At 45.6% G+C, this 18,581-nt stretch overlaps 1 protein-coding gene across 1 annotated transcript in view; it reads left to right on the top strand.

The window, feature by feature from the left end:
- Positions 1 to 18,581, top strand: part of NFX1 (nuclear transcription factor, X-box binding 1) — a 1,141,187-nt gene that overhangs the window by 992,914 nt on the left and 129,692 nt on the right. The window contains exon 22 of the mRNA XM_069219549.1: positions 158 to 303. Within this exon, the coding sequence (XP_069075650.1) occupies positions 158 to 303 (146 nt within the window). The remainder of the gene's footprint in view (positions 1 to 157; positions 304 to 18,581) is intronic.

Below are 18,581 nucleotides of genomic sequence, written 5' to 3'. Positions count from 1 at the left end.
TTACTAACTTTTAATTGGGCTGTATTGCAGGATTTCCAGTAAACACAAAAGCTTTTTATTTTTAATAGGAAAGCAACTTTTTTTTATTTCAAAAAATTTTTGGGGGAACTGCTTTTTATTCTTAGTGTGATTATGATCATATGTTTTATTCATTCAGGGCAAGCAGTCCAAAAAGAGTCATTGCTTTCCACCCATGAACAGAGATCACCGCAAAGTTATCCATGATTTAGCAGAGGTGTATGGTGTAGAAAGCGTAAGCTACGACAACGAACCAAAACGCAACGTTGTCATCACTGCGGTGAAGTATGTCATCTTATTTAGTCTATTCACAAAAATGTACAGCTGTAGTTAAATATTAATCTTATTTAATGATGTAAACATGTGCACGTTCTGTTTTTATTGCTAAATTAAAAGTATTGCATTGCATAATTTTTAGGTTGAGCATGAGCGTTCTGGCCTGTTGTAATCTATCTGTGAGCTTTCAACCACACCAATAGCACGCCCATTACTACCACTTGTTCATGGGCTTGCCTTCCAAAAATCCTTAGTTAGCATTGGTAAATACTTTGTCTGTCCCTCATTGGGGTAGTTTTGTTACTGCTTGGCCATCAACCCTGTTACATGGATACTTTCACTTTTGAGGATATGTTTAACTGCACGCTAACTTCTTTTTCCTTTTGTGTCTCAACTTTGCACTCATATTCATGGCGGCCAGGGCATTTTGAATTTGCTCGCATATGTCAACTGTATTACTTTTCATTTTCAATGTATGTGGCAAGAAAAGTCCAGTTAGGAATTTACTAATAGCTCTAACTCGAGCAAACGCGAGACCCATTGTATTGTAAATGCTTTTACTGTGTTGTATCTTCTTGGATCTCACTAAAGCCTTTAATGTCTGTGAGACATCATTTTACCAATACCTCAAAAAATAAATATAGGATGTGGTAGAAAATGAGTGGACTTTAGGTCATCCCACTTCGACCACTGGCTTTCCTGCATATTTCATGTTGTGAATTGTTGCGGGGTCTCATTTTTGTTCTCATTAGTGATAGTTCTCGAATATTCTTCTCGTTACCCTGCAGAAGCAACATGAAGTGTAGCTTGAGATTTAGAGCCAGTGTGTGTTCTTTGATTTTTTTTTTCTTCTTTTAATTTACTGCCGGATTGACTGTTGAATTGCTGCTTTAATGGCTTTTCTATTTCTGAAGGGTGTCCTGCTTGTCTTTAGGGCAAGCCAAGGCTGTTCACTAATCACCCTTACATGTTCATTAGGTTTACTTTGGTGTCTTGGTGACAGATGTTTGGATTTACTGCATTTTGGTTCACAAAGTAAGGACAAGCTTTTTTTACGTTGCACTGGAAATATCAGTCAATTGTCAAGAGCATCTACTACCCAATATTTTTCTATGTGTACCTTTAGGTTTACCACCTACGACACAAACGTGATCTGACTCCTTTTACATACACTGTTCTTTGATGGGACAGCTCAACTCTACTAACAGTCTGTTCATCAAGAAGGCCCTACACCCGCTCCTATACTGAAGTTCAAGAGGTTGCTTCATTGCAGTGTCTTCGTTGTAGCATAGCTGGGGGCAACACAGATGGTAGCCCAAAATAGTACTAAACAGTTAATCAAACAAAAGGTCAAACCTTTTGGCTTTGCCTTTGTTACTTTATATACTTGTGTAATAGAAAAGTCACCCTAATAGCATTTACACACAAAAAACAGCCAATTATCCACCAGTTGACACTGTCTTCTCATCCAGTCATATTTCGTATCAAAAGACAAACTTTTATGTAAAGTCATAGGATGGTACCTTTTATGGGTATTTTTTAAAAGAGAGAGAGAATCAGTGAATTAATTCCCTTCAAAATCTAGCAACGGACGACATCAGATTTCATCGAAGGTTACTGTTATGTAATGAATATATTATCATGGCTGTATCTGATATTATCAGTTTTCCACGGATCTGAATGTAATATGTGTACTTTATTATCCTTATTGATTTCTTGGCATACAACATCAGATGCCCTGTATATCATTAGCTTGGTTTGTGTTTTTTTAAGTTTTGGATTCCTAGATTTATAGAGAGAGCTATCTTTTTCTCCTAATGCCAAAACCAAGAGGTCACATAAACGTTGTATAAACTATGTAAAACACCATTGTCTACTATTTTCCTTTCCCTGCATCCACATTATCATTCGAGAGACATCTGTCTCCCAAGCCAAAACCACCAGAGTGGTGTCAAACATGCCCTTTACTAAGTTCCCCCTAATGCATCTGCATCCTCAGAATTTATACATATCCATACCAATACTGTGTTACTGTTCCTATTCATTCAATTAAGTGCTTGTCTTGATTAAATAGAAAAATTCTGCATTTATCAGTTGTACATTTTTACCAGTACATATAACTCTTGCTTAGATTAAGAATGCCAGCGGGCTCTGCGCTTGTGATACCGAAAATGACATACACATTAATTTCTAGGAAAACGCTTTCATGTCAGGAGCATGGAGAGAGGTTAGGTTAGCTGTTTTAAGTTTTGGATATGTTTGTCTATTTACTCCTCAGGCTTAACTGATTCCTTTGTTTTGTATGACTCAGAATCTGGTTATGATTCTAAAACTTAAGCAGGAAAATTCTGAGAATGTCTACTTTGAGACTCTAAAGTAGAGGGGACGTGACTAGCTCCCTGATTATCACTTTATAAATTTGTCCCCTTTTCACCAGATGCCATTATTGTCTTATAAAGTAGATAAGTAGCAAACAGTTTCATATGACAAGTCTCCTTTAACTTATTTCTGGGTTACCAAGGATTTCCAACCACCATACACCTTTTTGTTTAATACTCATACCATAGTTTTAGACTGTTATTGGTTTACATAATTTTAAAAGCTCTATTTGTTGGTAGTGTGGGCGTGCAGTTAGGCTTATCAGAGGGTGGGGCTAAGCATTCGTTGAATACACATGCTGAGTCAATGAATGAGTCACGCACTCAAGAAGGAACTTGAGATCAGTGTTTAGAAAAATAGATACTTTGTTTGTATTACATTTCAAAATTGGAATACTTTCAAGAAGTGAAGTACTATTACAATTTGTATCAACTTAGCAAGTAAGTAACACTTTTACTCAAATGCTCTTTTGCGTTTTAAAGGTTCCAAAGTATTTTTACTGCAAAGGGGTCCTTGAAAACAGTTAATGGAAGTCCCCTGTGGATAGTCGGCTGCTAGGGGTTTACTGTCAAAAACAAAGACCAGCAATGCAGTTTTACCAGCCCTGGGGCGTCTGGTGCAGTGGTGCTAGTCGAGTCAGGTGTCCTGCACACTGCACAGTTGCGACGAGGGGGGCCACTTAGAAAGAGAGTGCAAGGGGGGGGGACATGGAGACAAGTTTGGGAGCTCCCAACAGGTGGATTTGTCGGTGGGGGTCCTGGGAAGCACGAGGGCACCTTTGGATGCTGTTGGACCCAGGCTGGGAAGGTTCGGTGCAACAGGTCTTTGTCATCAGTGCTCCTGCGTCAGGGCGCCCACAGTTCTTTGAGACCTGCAAGAAGAGGAACAAAATAGGGCAGCTGGTCGGCTCTGGAAGATGTCCTCTGCAGTGATGATGTCCCTCAACGGTTGGTCTTCAGATGTGACATTGGAATCCGGATTGGACTTCAGTAAGCCTTTGTAGGTGCAAGGCGGTCCAATATACTAGGTATTGGTGCAGCTCGGCTCTGTTGATCCTGATGTCTTCTTACTTGTAGGGCAGGTGAGCCGGCCTCTTGGGGTATGGTTACCTCACACTGGGCAGCTACTGCGTTGGTGGACCTAGTGGTCAGCAGATCGGTAGACAGGACTTTACGGTTGGTTCCTACAGGAAGCAGTGAAGTGGCTTCTCCACTCCATGGGAAATGCTGACAGCCTTTTGACGTGCTGGAGAACCTCCGAGGCTTTTGGAGTCTTCACAGCTGCAGGATGAGTCATGATGTTGGGATTGTCAGGACAGAAGCACGTAGGCAAACAGGGTTTCGCGCCAAAAGTCCACCAGTCTTCCACAGTTGTCACTCCTTCAGCTTCTCATTGTCCTCTTCTTCTTTGGGTCAGACAAATTTGTACTTCTGGTGCTGGAGGGCCTTTAAATACTCAATTTAGGGGTGTTTAGGGGAGTGTAGGGTAGTAGTCAATGGGCTACTTAACCTTAGGGTGCCTACATCCCCTAAATGACCAGTTCCAGTAGGGAGTGGGCATAATCCTGTCCCTGAATTCCTACTTCCACCAAAATCAAGATGGTGGAACCCTTACTCAAGTGTCCACTTTGGGTAGCCCACCCTACAGGTGTGGCTAGCCCAAAGTTGGAACACGCCTACTGCCTAACTAATTTTGCCACCTGTCCTGGTGCCAAGTGGGCCTCAGGGCAGGGGTGTAGCAACTCCCAGGCCTGGGGAGGTTGGTGTTGCATACTAAAGGCAGCAGGCTCTTTGACATCCCTGGACTTGGTATGCAGATTCACTAGCCATCCTGATGGAGTAGGTGATAACACCTGCCTCCAGGGCAGACATTGTTTTTTGCCCCTGAGAGTGTGAGCTGTCATCCAGGGGTCAGTAACATGTCTGTGGTGGCAGGCTGGTCGAAGCTAGTCAACCAGCACACTAAGACACTAATAGGTTTCAGAGGGTACCTCGGAGTTGCCCTCTGGGTGCACATCTTAATAAATTCAAGGCTGTTATCCGCCTGGATTTATTAAGAGGAAGTGTTTGATACCAGACACCATAGGTTTCAGTGAAACTACTATGTAACTGGGGAACTCGTAATGACTAGTTTCCAGTACATACCTTAAGATGGCTTCCCTTTCACTTGCAATGTCCAGCACCTGAACCAGACTTTACAGGGGCATAGCTACTTATGCAGATATATCCTCATTTAAAAAATGTTGCAAACTGCCTTAGAGTTCCAAGGCCTGCTGCATAGGTGACTCACCTTTATTCAGATGCAGTGAGTTGGGCATGGCACATAATGGGTGTGCCATGTTGTGTTCTTGCCTGGCTTGCACCAGGACATGCAGACTGAAATGGCAGCTGTGTGCAGCTTTTTAAGGGCGTCCTTGAGGGTAGCACAATACTTGCTGCACCCCGTGGGACCCTCTCCAGTACCCAAGCCCTAGCTACCAGGGGTACCATTTATTAGGGACTTACAGATGTATAGGAGTGTGTGCCAATTCTATACACTTTACCTGTTTTAGAGAAAGAGCACTGGCACCAATAGGTGGTGGTGTTTGGCTCCATGTGGAATCGTTGGCGTCATCTTAGCCAGAAGCGGTGGCGTTGATGTCAGTTCTTTTCTTTCCAGTCAGCACAGATCCAATGAAGAAAACAAAATGTTTTCAACTTTTTGTGGACGTCTTTTTGAGGTTTTTCTGCTGGTGTGGCAGGAATGTTGCTGAGCAAAGCCGGCTTCAAGCCCTGCAGTGCCTGTCACTGCTCAATGTTGGTTGCAGACCTGCACCTAGTATGCTTCTGGTGCCTTGAGCGCGACCCGAAAGCCTGCACCGATTGCTGCACTATGAACCAGAAGACCTTCAGAGAGCTATCCCTCAAGCGCTGGCTGCTTGATACGTGATGCCCCGACAATCAAGATCAGGTGGAGAGGAAGTTCCTGGGAGTAATCGATGAGCCCTTGATCTTCATCGTACTCAAAGCTGTTGGGTGACTCAGGCAAGTTCTGCCTCAAGAAAAAAATCATCATTGAAGAGTTCTTTGATTTCACCTCTTCTGGCGGCTGACAAGCAAAAGTTGCTCATTGAGGCCTGGCTGCGCAGTTGAGCCCGCTCCTGGCAATCTTGATGCCTCCCAGAGTTTCCGGACGCCACAGCAGCCCTGCCCAGCAAGTGTTATGAGGCCATGCATATTAGAAACTAGTCAACTCCTGCCTATCCCACTTCCTCGAAGAAAACAACACTCTTGACCCCTCACAATCCGGGTTCCGCAAGAACCACAGCACGGAAACCACCCTCATCGCATGCACTGACTACATCAGGACCAAAGTCGACAAAGGAGAGACCGTCGCGCTCATCCTCCTAGACCTCTCCGCAACCTTTGACACTGTCTAACACCACACACTCCGCACACTCCTCCACAACATAGGAATTCGCCACAAAGCCTTAGACTGGCTCACCTCCTTCCTCACCGACCGGACCCAGAGAATCCGCCTTCCACCTTTCCACTCCACCGCTCCCAAGATCATCTGCGGAGTCCCCCAAGGGTCCTCCGGCAGCCTCACACTCTTCAACATTTACATGATCCCCCTAGCCAAGATCCTCCGACCACACGGAATCACGATCCTCTCCTACGCAGATGACACCCAACTCATTCTCTCCCTCACCCGCAACCCCACCACCGCCAAAACCAACCTACATGCTGCTCTCCTCGACACCGCCAACTGGATGACAACTAACCACCTCAAGCTTAACTCCAACAAAACCGAGATCATCTTCGGCCCCAACAAAACCATATGGAACGACTCCTGGTGGCCCACCGCCCTAGGCCCCTTAGCCACCCCCGCAAACCACGCACGCAACCTCAGCATCATCCTGGACCCCTCCCTCTCCATGACACAGCAAATCAAAGCACTAACCTCCTCCTGCTTCCACACACTCCGCACTCTTAAAAAAAAAAAATCCTTCAAATGGATTCCGCCAGAGACCAGGAAGACAGTCACCCTTGCACTCATCAGCAGCAGACTAGACTACGGTAATGCCCTCTATGCCGGCATTACACTCAAACTCAAACACAAACTCCAGAGAATCCAGAACACAGCCGCACACCTCGTCCTTGGCCTCCCCCGCCACAAAAGAATCTCACCACACCTCATATTCCTTCACTGGCTCCGCATAGACAAGAGAATCGCTTTCAAGATCCTCATCCATGCACACAAATCCCTCCACAACACCGGCCTGACCTACCTCAACAAAAGAGTGAACTTCCACACTCCCACCCGCAACCTCCGATCAGCCGACCTCGCACTAGCTACAGTCCCCTGCATCCATCGAACCACCACGGCCTTCACCTACCGCACCCCCAAAGCCTGGAACTCCCTCCCCACCAACCTCTGCAAAACCAAAGACGACCTACTCTTCAGAAAAAAACTCAAGACATGGCTGTTCGAACAATAACCCCCCTCCCACCCACCTCAAGCGCCTTGAGACCCTAATGGTTGAGTAGCGCGCTCTCTAAATCTTTTTGATTGATTGATTGATGCATCTCATATTTGGGTGGCCCGTTCGCTATGGTGCTCCTCTGAGCCCCAAGAGTTCTGGAGGGGCCCCTTCTGGTTCTGCGCTGGAGGGTATGGCGTGGCGGTAGTCAGGCCCTCAGGATCCATTTTCATATCCGGACCGACGCTGGTTGTGCCTGATCAACTTTCCCCAGTGCCAGTCCCGATGTCTGCACTCTCCGCGCCACCCCCATTCCGACCCCTGTCTCCCATACGGATCCGGAAGGGCGTCAGCCAATATAGATTCCGGCACAGACTTGAGCCTTGCCTTCCAGGTCAGAGCTTAAGCCCTATTCCTTTGGGCGAGGACTCAGTGAGGAATGGGAGTGGTTGCTGGGTCCTTAAGAACACCAGCCTTAAGGAGACCATGGGCTGGTATGAGGATTTGGGTGAGGCTAGTGTACTGGACACTTCTCCAGATACTGGCATACTTTCTCCCCCTACCATGGCTATAGAAGAGGTAGCGTCATTCACCATGGTGGTGAGGGGGCAGTTTAGGTCCTCGACCTTCATTTGCCCTCTGTGGTAGTCAAGACTAATGTCTTGAAGAAAGGGCTGCAACAAGAAGTGTGCCCTTCAGAATAGCTGCTTCGGTTCAACAAAGCCCTCACAGACCTCCTGCTTGGTACCTGGTCAAAACCCAGCACAGGGGTTCCTGTGAACAGGACGATTGACCGCTTCCACCGCCCCACTGAAGGTGACCTAAACTTCCTCACGTAACACCCTGTCCCAGAGAACTTGATGGTCCAAGCTGTCTTCTTCCCATGTAAATTCTGAAGCATTTGCTACTGCTCCCCAGACAGTAATCCAAGAGGATGGACACCTTAGTGAAGAAGATATTCTTTCACCATCCTGACACTGCGACCCATGTACACTGTGTGCTATTCCCACGCTCTGTTAGATATGGTTGCACAAGGGTTGCCAACAGTCCTGGATGAAGCCCAGGCCATACTCTTCCAGGCTGTTGCTGATGAAATAGATGCATCTACGTTCGCGATCCGATGTGGACTCGATACCACATACTCACTAGGCAAAGTGATTTAATCGATGGTAGCCTTAATACACCACGCCTGGTTGAGGACAGCTGGCTTTTTTGTGGGGACTTTTAAGCGTTGCTCATTTGACATGCTCTTTGATGGCTCCCCTCTCCTTGTAGGCAAGGCAGATTCGATGCTGGAGTGCTTTCAGCACATCAGGGCTATGGGCAGATCCTTGAGCCATGGAAGAGGCTTCAAACCTGTACCCTCCCAGCCACTTTGCCGCACATTCTCCACCTCTGTGTGGCCAAGGGCGCAGTACACATTGACCACATGGGTCGGGAAGCCAGTGGTCAGGGCAGTTCACCCCCTGGCACCCCAGCAGCCTCCAAACCTTCCTAATCTGCCCTCTTATCATGGGCACCCAGTTGGCCACAAGCACTTTTAGTTCGCTGTGCTTTCCTTTGGCCTCACCAGCACCCCTCTGGTGTTAACCAAGGTGATGGCATTGGTTGAAGCTCATCTGTGGAGATCAGGAGTGCCAGTCTTCCCCTAGCTCAACGACTGGCTTTTGAAGGCAGGCTCCCCCAGGCTGTTGTCACCTATCTCCAGACTACAGCGGACCTTCTGCACTAGCTGGAATTCTCTATCAACCTGCCAAAGTCACAACTGAATCCCTCTCAGACGCTTTCATCTGAGCTGTTCTGGACATGGTGCAGTTTCGGGCTCATTCTCCCGAACGGCCAGTCCAGGATATTCAGGCTTTACCCTGTATTTCCAGGGACTGACTGAAGCTTCTTGGCCTCATGCATCCTGCTTGTGACACACGCCCGATAGCACTTCAGGGCCCTGTAGTGGGACTGGACATTCCAGTGGACGCAGCATCAAGGGAATCTCTGCGACTTGGTCCAGATCTCGGAGGAAACTGCAAAAGATCTGCAGTGATGGCTAATGAACAGTGATTGGCTCAGCGGCAGACCCATCTCCCTTCCCCAGGAGATCGTACAATAGTGGCAGATGCGTCACTTGGGATTGGGCAGCCATCTGGGAGAAATGGAGATCAGAGGACTCTTGTCTCCAGTGGAATCCGGATTCCACTAAACCTGTTGGAGCTCCAAGAGATCCATCTGCCATTGAAAACCTTTCTACTCTCCATCAAGGAAAGGCTAGTGTAGCTGTTCACGGCAACAACGCCCCCCATGTGATACTGCAGCATACAGGGTGGAGTAGGATCGTGGACCCTTTGTCCAAAGGCACTGCGTCTCTGGACATGGCTGGAACTTCAGGGCATTTCCCTGGGGGGTTCAACACCTGGCGGACTCTCTTAACACCAGGATGGACACGCAGTCGAAGATGCATAGTGGATCATGATTTGCGTCTCTAGTTGGTAGTGCAAGGACTTTTTCAACAGTGAGGAGAGCCTTGGTCAGATCCATTTGCCATTTCTGAGAAAGCGCACTGTCAACAGTTCTGCATGGTGGAGTTTCCGAGGTGGCTGTAGCTCGAAGTTGCTTTTCATCTCTAGTGGATTTCAGGCCACCTGTATGCTTTTCTGCCTGTACTACTTCTTCCCAGAGTCCTCAAGAAGATCAAGAACCAGGCCCAAGTTATACTTGTGGCTCAGGACTGGGCACAGAGAGTTTGGTATCCTGGTCTGTTGATCATGGCCATCTGTCGCAGCAGCAGCAGTGGGTCCTCCACCCGAACCTGTCATCCCTTCCCCTTCTTGCTTGGAGATTGAGCAGCGGCAATTGACAGCCTTTGACCTTCCTCCTGAAGTCTGTGATGTTATCTTGGCAGCCAGGCATCTCTCCACCAAGACAGTATGCTCCTGCTGCTGGCAAAAGTTTGTGGCGTGGCGCTCAGGTAAAGAAATTGATCCCCTGTCTGCTCCTCTTTCTCGGCTACTTCTTTTTATTTTTTCTCTTGCCCAGCAGTCTCTTGGCTATCTGTTGCCTAATCAGCCATCTCTCTTTGAATCCCCTGTTGTAAATAGGTTCTTGAAGGGTCTCTGATATATGCTCCCTCCTCCACCCTTTATCATGCCTCAATGGGGCCTCAATCTTATTTTGGCATTCCTGATGAGTGCTCCTTTTGAGCCACTCCATAACTGTCCTCTCACGCTGCTTACTATCAAAACAGCATTTCTCATGACAATAACATCTGTCCGACAGGTTAGTGTGCTTCATGCTTTATCACCCAAGCCTCCTTACCTCACCATTTTTCTATACAAACTGGTGCTTCAGATAAGACCTTTCTTTCTTCCAAAAGTGGTCACTCCCTTACTTGTAGGCCAAACTGTTACCCTTCCTACTCTTTACACTCTGTCATATCCCTCTAAGAAGGAGGAGCAAGTCCACCGTCTGGACCCCAAAAAAGCGTTGTCGATCTACCTTGACTGCACACAAGAGTTCCGGATAGATGGATTACACTTCATGGGGTATGTTGGGGCGAAGAAAGGACAAACCATGCAGAAGCAGAGTATCGCCAGATGGTTTATTCTCTGTATAAAGATCTGCTATGCACTGGATGAAAAGCAACGCCCTGAGTACTTGGGTGTTCACTTCACTAGAGCTAAAGCTGCAACCACTGCTTTAGCATGCACCGTTTCAGTCCTATACATCTGCCAGGCAGCACGTGAGCCTCATTGCACAAGTTTATAAAATACTAGTCCCTTAACAGTCAGGTCCGTCAGAATGGGCATTTTGCCCATTCAGTTCTGGAGTACCTCCTTGTCTGAAATTGATATGCAGACCCACCTCCGGGATAGTGTTGCTTGTGTTTCTATTCTAAGTCTAGAAGTCTCTATTGGATTAACATCCTGGTTACCTTCAAGACTGCCTTATCTAGTATAGACTATGGAACTCATTACGACTTTGGTGATCTTTTCATAAGACTACCAAAGCCAGTGGTGCCGAAAGACCACTAGTGATAGCGGTCTTAAGGCCAACCCATGACGACTGGTGGAATTCCAACGCAGTCATAGCGGAGAAGAGGCGGTTCCACCGCCAGCACCGCCACGCTAAAAGGAGGCCGCATGCCATATTACAACACGTAACACAGCGTGGCAGTGTCCTGCTGGCGGGGCGCTGCTGGCGGTGGAAGCACCAAAACCCGTCCCTTCTTGGACCACCGCCTCGACGGATGAGGTAAGTGGATCATCCATCAGGGGAGGGGGGGATGTGAGTGCATGTGTGAATGTCATGAATGCAGGGGGGTGTTCCGTGGGTGCATGTCTGCATGTGTGAGTGATTGTGTACAGGGTGAGGGGGGTGTGTGAGTGGATTGAGGGTAGGGTGTGTGAGTGTGCATGGGGTAGGAGGTGTGAGCGATTGAGTGCATGAGTGCAGTTGAGCGGATGAAAGGGGTGAGTGTGTATGGAAGTGGACGGGGAGGGGTGGTGTTTGTGTGAGTGGACTGGGGAGGGGGTATGTGTGTGAGTGCATGGGGTGCATGTTTGCTTGAGTAGATGTTGGGGCATGTTTGTGCGAGTGAACGGGGAGCTGGTGTGTGTGTGTGTCAGTGGACGGGGAGAGCAGGTGAGTGCGTGTATGCAGTGCAGGAGGGAGGGAGGTGTGAATGTATGTATGCGCAGGAGGGAGGGGGAGTGCATGTATGCGCTGGAGAGCAGGGGAGTGAGTGTGGTGTTTGTGTATGTATGTTTGTGTGAATGGGGTGTATGAAGCAAGTGTGTGAGTGAGGGTGTGTTTGTGTGTGGGAGTATGTGGGTGCATGTGTATGTGGATGTGTGTGCGGGATTATCCCAGCGAGAGGAATGCAGATTCCTGTCGCCGGGATACAAGACCGTCAGCCTTTCTGGCAGAGAGACGCCAGAAAAATGCTGGCGGTCTTCCGCGTCGTAATACCGCTAGTGGTATCATGGCATCCGTCGGGCCGGAGGAAAAGCGGCGGGACGGGTGGAGTATTGGTGGTTTGGCTTAGGCCAAATCGCTGAACTCTTATTTTGGCAGTCTTCACCGCAGGCTCGTTGGCGGTTAGACCACCACTGCGGGTCTGGTGGTCTTAAGACCGCCAGACTCGTAATGAGGTCCTATAGCTAATCACAGATTCCTTACAGACCCACCCATCCTCCCCGCTCACTGAATGGATTTCTAGGGACAGGGTTTTCCCCTTTCAGATTCCTAGTTTTCCACACTAGTGGCCAGTGTTCTTCATGGCTTCAAACTCCTCACGTGGAAAGTTACGTAAAGAACAGGACGTCAGGGCATCTAGATGGCACCTAAATAGGCACTGCAAATGTTACTTCTGGCACAGACAACGACGCTACATGGAGCCTAACAACGTCACCTATCTGCATGCAGGGGTACTGCCCATAAAAGATTTCCAGATCCATTCTGATGCCTGGGGATAATTCAAAGGAATCTGCAGCTAAATATAGTCTCTACTAGATTAGTCATTACTGAATGTAAGTAACTTGTTTTTTAATGTAACTAGAAGGGCCCCCTCAAAGATTCTCCCCACAAGGTTGGACATCTGCCCCCTATTATTTTACTTCTTTCGGGGGGTTTTCTTTACTTTTAGGACACTGGGACCAAGTTCCTGTCTCCTTGATTGGTGAACTAAAAAATTTCTGTCAATTTTTGCAGCCGGATCATTCTTATACCTTTGATCCAGATGTGTCTTTGGATGCGCTGTACTGAAATGGCCAACAGGAGTAAAAGTTTCCTCAGGGAATCAGTATTTCATTAATTTTGGAGCTGCGTAGGTCTGTGGGACAGGTACCACGGATCCTCTGCAAATTAACGGTCCAGTGTGTTTAAAATTTAGCCACTTCTTGACTAACTTAATATGTTATTGTTAGGTGTGGAAACAAGTTAGAACCTAACGCTTAAAAAAACGGAACAGACACTAACATTAGCAAGTTATGGTCAAAGTACCCCCACATCATGCACTGCTTATGACCTTACATTACATCACTTATGACACAGAAAAAAATTATGACATCAGTTAACTATAACATTAACCTGTGTTTTTTTTTTCTTTCAGTGAATTTGTAGGGTTTATTAATGTATTCTAAGATATTATTACTATACCTAACTATGATGTCACTTTAGTCATTGTTTTGTTCAGTGAATTTCTGGGATTCTTTAATGTTAGGGAAGATCATGATATCATTCCTGACTGTAACATAAACTAGCTGATATTTTTATGTTTTTTTTGTCCAGTTAATCACTTGATTATTTGCTGCATGAGTTGCATAAGCGTTTTCACATTTCTATCATTGGGCTGTATGCGGGCTTCTCTTTCTCTCAGTCCATCATCTTAAGAGACCTTTTGGCTATCCAGCACCCTCATTTCTTCATGTATAGCAGTATCCTCTGTTGGAAATGCTTTCAGTATTACTCTTTTGGGTCCATTAAGATTGTCTTCAGGTGTGCCACACGTTTGTCATAAATACAGAATATTAGCACTCTAGTTGCTCATTGAGTTAACTGTCAGGCTGCTGCTGCTGGTGGTGAAAGTACATATTTTATTCTGCCTATCAGAATGTTTTACTGAAATGAAGGAGGAGAAATTGTAGAATGTGTGTCCCAATTTGGCTTTCAACAAGCATAACCATAATTTCTAAAATATCTCAATCCTAAAAAGTATTCACAAATCTTCATCAATTGTCTCAGGATACATTTATTTCATGTACCTCACCCTAAATTTGTTTCAAGCTGATTTTATTAAATCACAATTCCATATTCTAAAAATTATAGGTAAAAAAATATAAGTATCCCAAGAGATGATTATCATATATCTAAAGTGTCTCAATTCTAAAGGCATTCATAATTCATATCAATCATGTTCAAAAAGTATATACTATATGTACCCTGTATCAAGTGCAATTGCATTAAAGTGCTCTAGATTGTGCAAAATGAGCTATAAAGTGCAACAGTTCACATCATTACACATGTACATGTAATTCAGCATCCAAATTGTGACCATAAGGGGCTTCTGTTCCCAGCATTATTATCAACCTGGTTTACTCCCGTCATAATGTGTTCTCTATCACCTCCTCTCGGGTGGAACCTAATGTGTTTTATTCCAAAGTATTTAAAAGTAGTCATGGAACAGGCATAGTATTTCTCAAAATGAGTTGCCAAAGGTTAACTTTTATCACCATTTACAATGCCTCTCATATGCTGGACAATCCTGATCTTCAGTTTCTTGGTGGTGCTCCCTACATATAATTTATTGCACCCACACTTTAGGATGTAGACCACATGATCTGTACTGCATGTAATGTTCTCCTGAATTGCCACCCCGTCCCTCAAAGGATTGATAACTCTTACAATGTAAGCCATATTGACAGGCTTTACATGAGGGGCATCTGTAAAAACCCAAAGTTTTCTTAACTAGCCAGTTTTCACCCCTCATTTTTGTATCCAAAAAGCTTGATGTCAAAATGTCCTTCACTGATTTAGCTTTCTTAAAAGTGATTTGCAATCCAACTTGCACTATTGCTTTTAAATGCTCAACTTTATTTAACACGTGCTAGTTTTCATGTAATATTTTCTTAACACTTGACTGTGCCAGAGCATACTTGAGGAACAATCTTTTGATGTTACTTTTCTGTTCACATAAATTCCTTTCTTGTGGATATAGCTACTGTTCTTTTGATTTCATATCCACTCTCCGCTTCGCATCATTAATCACACTCCAAGGGTATCCCCGCATTAAAAATCTATTTATCATACCTGATGCTTCCTTATTATACTCATCACTTGTAGAGCATGCCCTCTTAGCTCTCAACAATTTACTATATAGAATGCTCAATTTTAAAGCACCAGGGTGCCCAGTATTAGCATGTAATAATGCTTTAGTAGCAGTTGGTTTCCTATATATCTTGGTCGCCAACTGAATATTGAGGACCAGCATTTTAACATTCAAGAACTGACAGTGTGTTCTACTAAATGAACTTGTAAATTGAAAGTTCATCTCATTTTTATTCAACTTTTCAATGAAGGACCACAGTTCCACTTCCCAAAGTATAAAAAGGTCATCGATAAGTTGTGTCCGTATTATAACCTTCAGAGTATCAGGATATATTCATTATTTTCCTCACCGAAGACTACCTGCTTCTCCCACCACCCCATGAACAAATTTGCGTCAGTAGGGGCGATATATATACATATATATATATATCTCCATCCTTGGACTGACAAAATTTGGCAAAAAGGTAGCTCTTGGCCTAAAAAGCGCTCTTTCTGTTATTTGGCATAAATCTTTTCAGTAGTTTTTGAGAAATTAAAGAAAATACAAGTTTGTATGTATAGGGATGCGAAGGCTTTGTGAACCCTTCCGATCTCGTGCTGAAATCTAATTGACTGATAACACTGCAAGCAGAATTTTTTGGCAGTCATGTTGGGACTCAGCTTCAAGGGGCCAGGGTAGATACCCAACACCTCTCCCCCCTATCCACCGAGTTGTTTAAAAAAAAAAAAGGTTTTCACATTTTTTTATTTTATTATTTTTTTGGCAGGAGATGCCGCGGATAAAAAAACAAAAGCACAGGCTCCCGTTCTTGTTTCTGTGTGGTCCCTGGATGGGCAGGTCCTGGAGGGCATTTTAATTTTGAATGTGGGCAGGCTTGTGCTGCCCAGGGACCACCAGCTCCCTGGGGCTTCAGTTATGATGAATGCGGGGGCCCCCTGGCCCCTCCACAGCCCTGGGGACTGCCACCTTTAGTTGGCTGGGCCCTGGGGGATTGGGTCCCTGTGGCCGAATGCAGCCGGGGGAGGGAGGCCACGGGGACCTCCGGCCAACTCCCGCTGAGCATGGCCAAAACCCATGCGCAGCGTGGAGTTGGGTAGTTAGGGGGTTGGCCACAGGGACTAGCTGCAGGCCAGGCCCCGCAGCCAACCCCACCGCGCACGGCTGATGACAGTGCATGGCGCAAGGTTGGGTGGTTATAGGTGGTTGGCTGCACGACCGTGTGCGGTCGTGGTTGGATTAAAGTATAGTAATGAAAATTACTTTATGCTAAAAAAAAGCCATCAAAATTCACTGAAAAAAAAAAAAAAAAAAGGTTACAGGGATGTTCTAGTTAGGCTCACATTTTAAACAGACAAAACCATAGAAATTCACCTGCTAGAGTTATATCAAGTAACTATAACTTGTGCCCTAGGGTAACTATAACTCACACCCTCGTTATGTACTGCTAATTACCCCACACATTTCGCCCCTCGTGACATCTTTTGTAATATTATTGATAATATGAATTCAATATTTACAGTAAAGTATTTGACGCAAAAAACTGCATGGCAGGGGTGAGAGTTACCTTAGGGCACAAGTTATTGCTAGTTGATATAACTCTAACTATAACAGGTGAATTTCTATGGTTTTGTACATTTAAATTGTGAGCCTAACTATAACGTCCTTGTAACCTTTGTTTTTTTTAAAGTGAGAATGTGTGTGCGTGTATATTTTTTGTGTGTGTATATTTTTTGTGTGTGTATATATATAATCAATCATTTGTAAAGCGCACACCTCACCTGCTAGGGTCTCAAGGTGCTGAAGTGGGGGGGGGAGGGTAGTAAGGAACCGCTGCTGCTCGAATAACCAGGTCTTGAGGACTTTCCTGGGTCTGTCGTAGGTGGGTGGGGAGATTGTTCCAGGATTTTTCGGCGAGGTGGGAAAAGGATTTGCCACCGGTTGTAGTTAGATGGATGCGAGGGACGGCGGCGAGAGCAAGGTTGGCGGAGCGGAGTTGGCCGGTGGGAGGGTGGAAGGTGAGACGCTAGTTGAGGTAGGCAGGGCCCATGTTGTGAAGAGCTTTGTGAGCATATATGTGTGTGTGTGTGTGTATATATATATATATGTGTTCGATGGCATGTGTAGCTGTAGATACACATGCTTTACATAAGTCCATCATCTAGTGTTGCGCTCAGAGTATTACAAGTTGTTTTTCTTCGAAGAAGGCTTTTGGGTCACAAGATCGAGTGACTTCTCTTGGTGATACTGCGCATGGGTATCGGGTCCTTTGTCAGATTGACTTCCTGTAGCTTTCTTTAAACGGCGGCATAGTTTAGATCGCATTTCTACTCTTATAGTCAATCCGATCGCAGTCATCTGGGTCCCTTACAGAGCCTTTGGGGCGACCTCGTCCTTTCGGGGCCTGCTTCGACACGTTGTAGACAAACAATGTTAGGCTGATGGAACGGAATCCGTTTCAGTTCTGTCCTCGGTGTCACGCCAAATTTCCCTACACCTATCAGAATTTGGTGTGCAATCTCTGCCTGTCTCAGGAACACAGAGAAGAAAACTGTGACGCTTGTAGTTCATTTCGATCCAAAAAGACACTTCAGGACTTTGGGGCGCGTCGAATGGAGATGGCATCCAAGTCGTCTGAACACACACCAGACATCTTTGGAGATGAACAGGTGCAAAAAGAAATAGGACAGCGTGTAGCCGTCTCCAATGCAGATTCAGATCAAGATTCTGATGCCGACAGCCAATCCATCCCACCGGCGCAGTACATGAGTACACCAGCTCCGTCACACCAAACAAAGACTATTAAAAAGACTCCTGCATCAGTCTTTGGTCCTCCACTGCCTTCGGGCCATGGTCTGACCTGAAAATTACTTTCGGATGACCAACCCTCGGGTTCGGCATGAAACAAAAGACCAAAGTGCATTCGGCATATACTAAACAGCCTGACAAATCTGTTTCTGTATCGAGCCTATAATCTGACTTTTCCGCATCAGAGACGAAAAAGAAACAGCACTTTCGGAGCGGACATTTTCGGTCTGAGCCAAGTATTCTGTATCCAAACCTTCAGAATCGAAAGCTGGCAGTAGTAAACACTGCCCAGCTACTGATGAGTCATCGGAGATACAACCTATTTTAGAGATTGTGGACGCTAAACAGCGAAAAATTCATATACACAAAGAAACAGAAAAGATCATTGCTTCTCCGCCTCCAACAATTAAAAGAAAACTGACTTTTCAAGAGACCTTAGATGCTGGGCCTCCACCTTTCAAAGTCCTTAAACAAAAAGAGAAACAAAAGGCGAAAACAACCTCAACCTTCACCACAACATTCTCCTTCCCTTCCGCCTACCCCACCACCTTCACCTATGCATTCAACACAGTTCTCTCCACAGGCCTCATCTATATCACCACATTGGGATGATTTAACTGATCCTCAAGAATAGGTAGACCCATGGGATATATATGACACAGATCGCATTCTCCATAATGACCCAGATTTATACCTAGCAAGGCCATCTCCCCCTGAAGATACCACTGCTTATAATCAGGTTATAGCCAGAGCAGCTGCGTATCATAACATACAGTTACATTCAGATCCTATTGAGGATGATTTTTTGTTTAAAACCGTTAA

The sequence above is a fragment of the Pleurodeles waltl genome, chromosome 2_2 (assembly GCF_031143425.1).
Source record: "Pleurodeles waltl isolate 20211129_DDA chromosome 2_2, aPleWal1.hap1.20221129, whole genome shotgun sequence".
Taxonomy (NCBI): domain Eukaryota; kingdom Metazoa; phylum Chordata; class Amphibia; order Caudata; family Salamandridae; genus Pleurodeles; species Pleurodeles waltl.
This window is presented reverse-complemented; position numbering and strand designations above follow the sequence as displayed.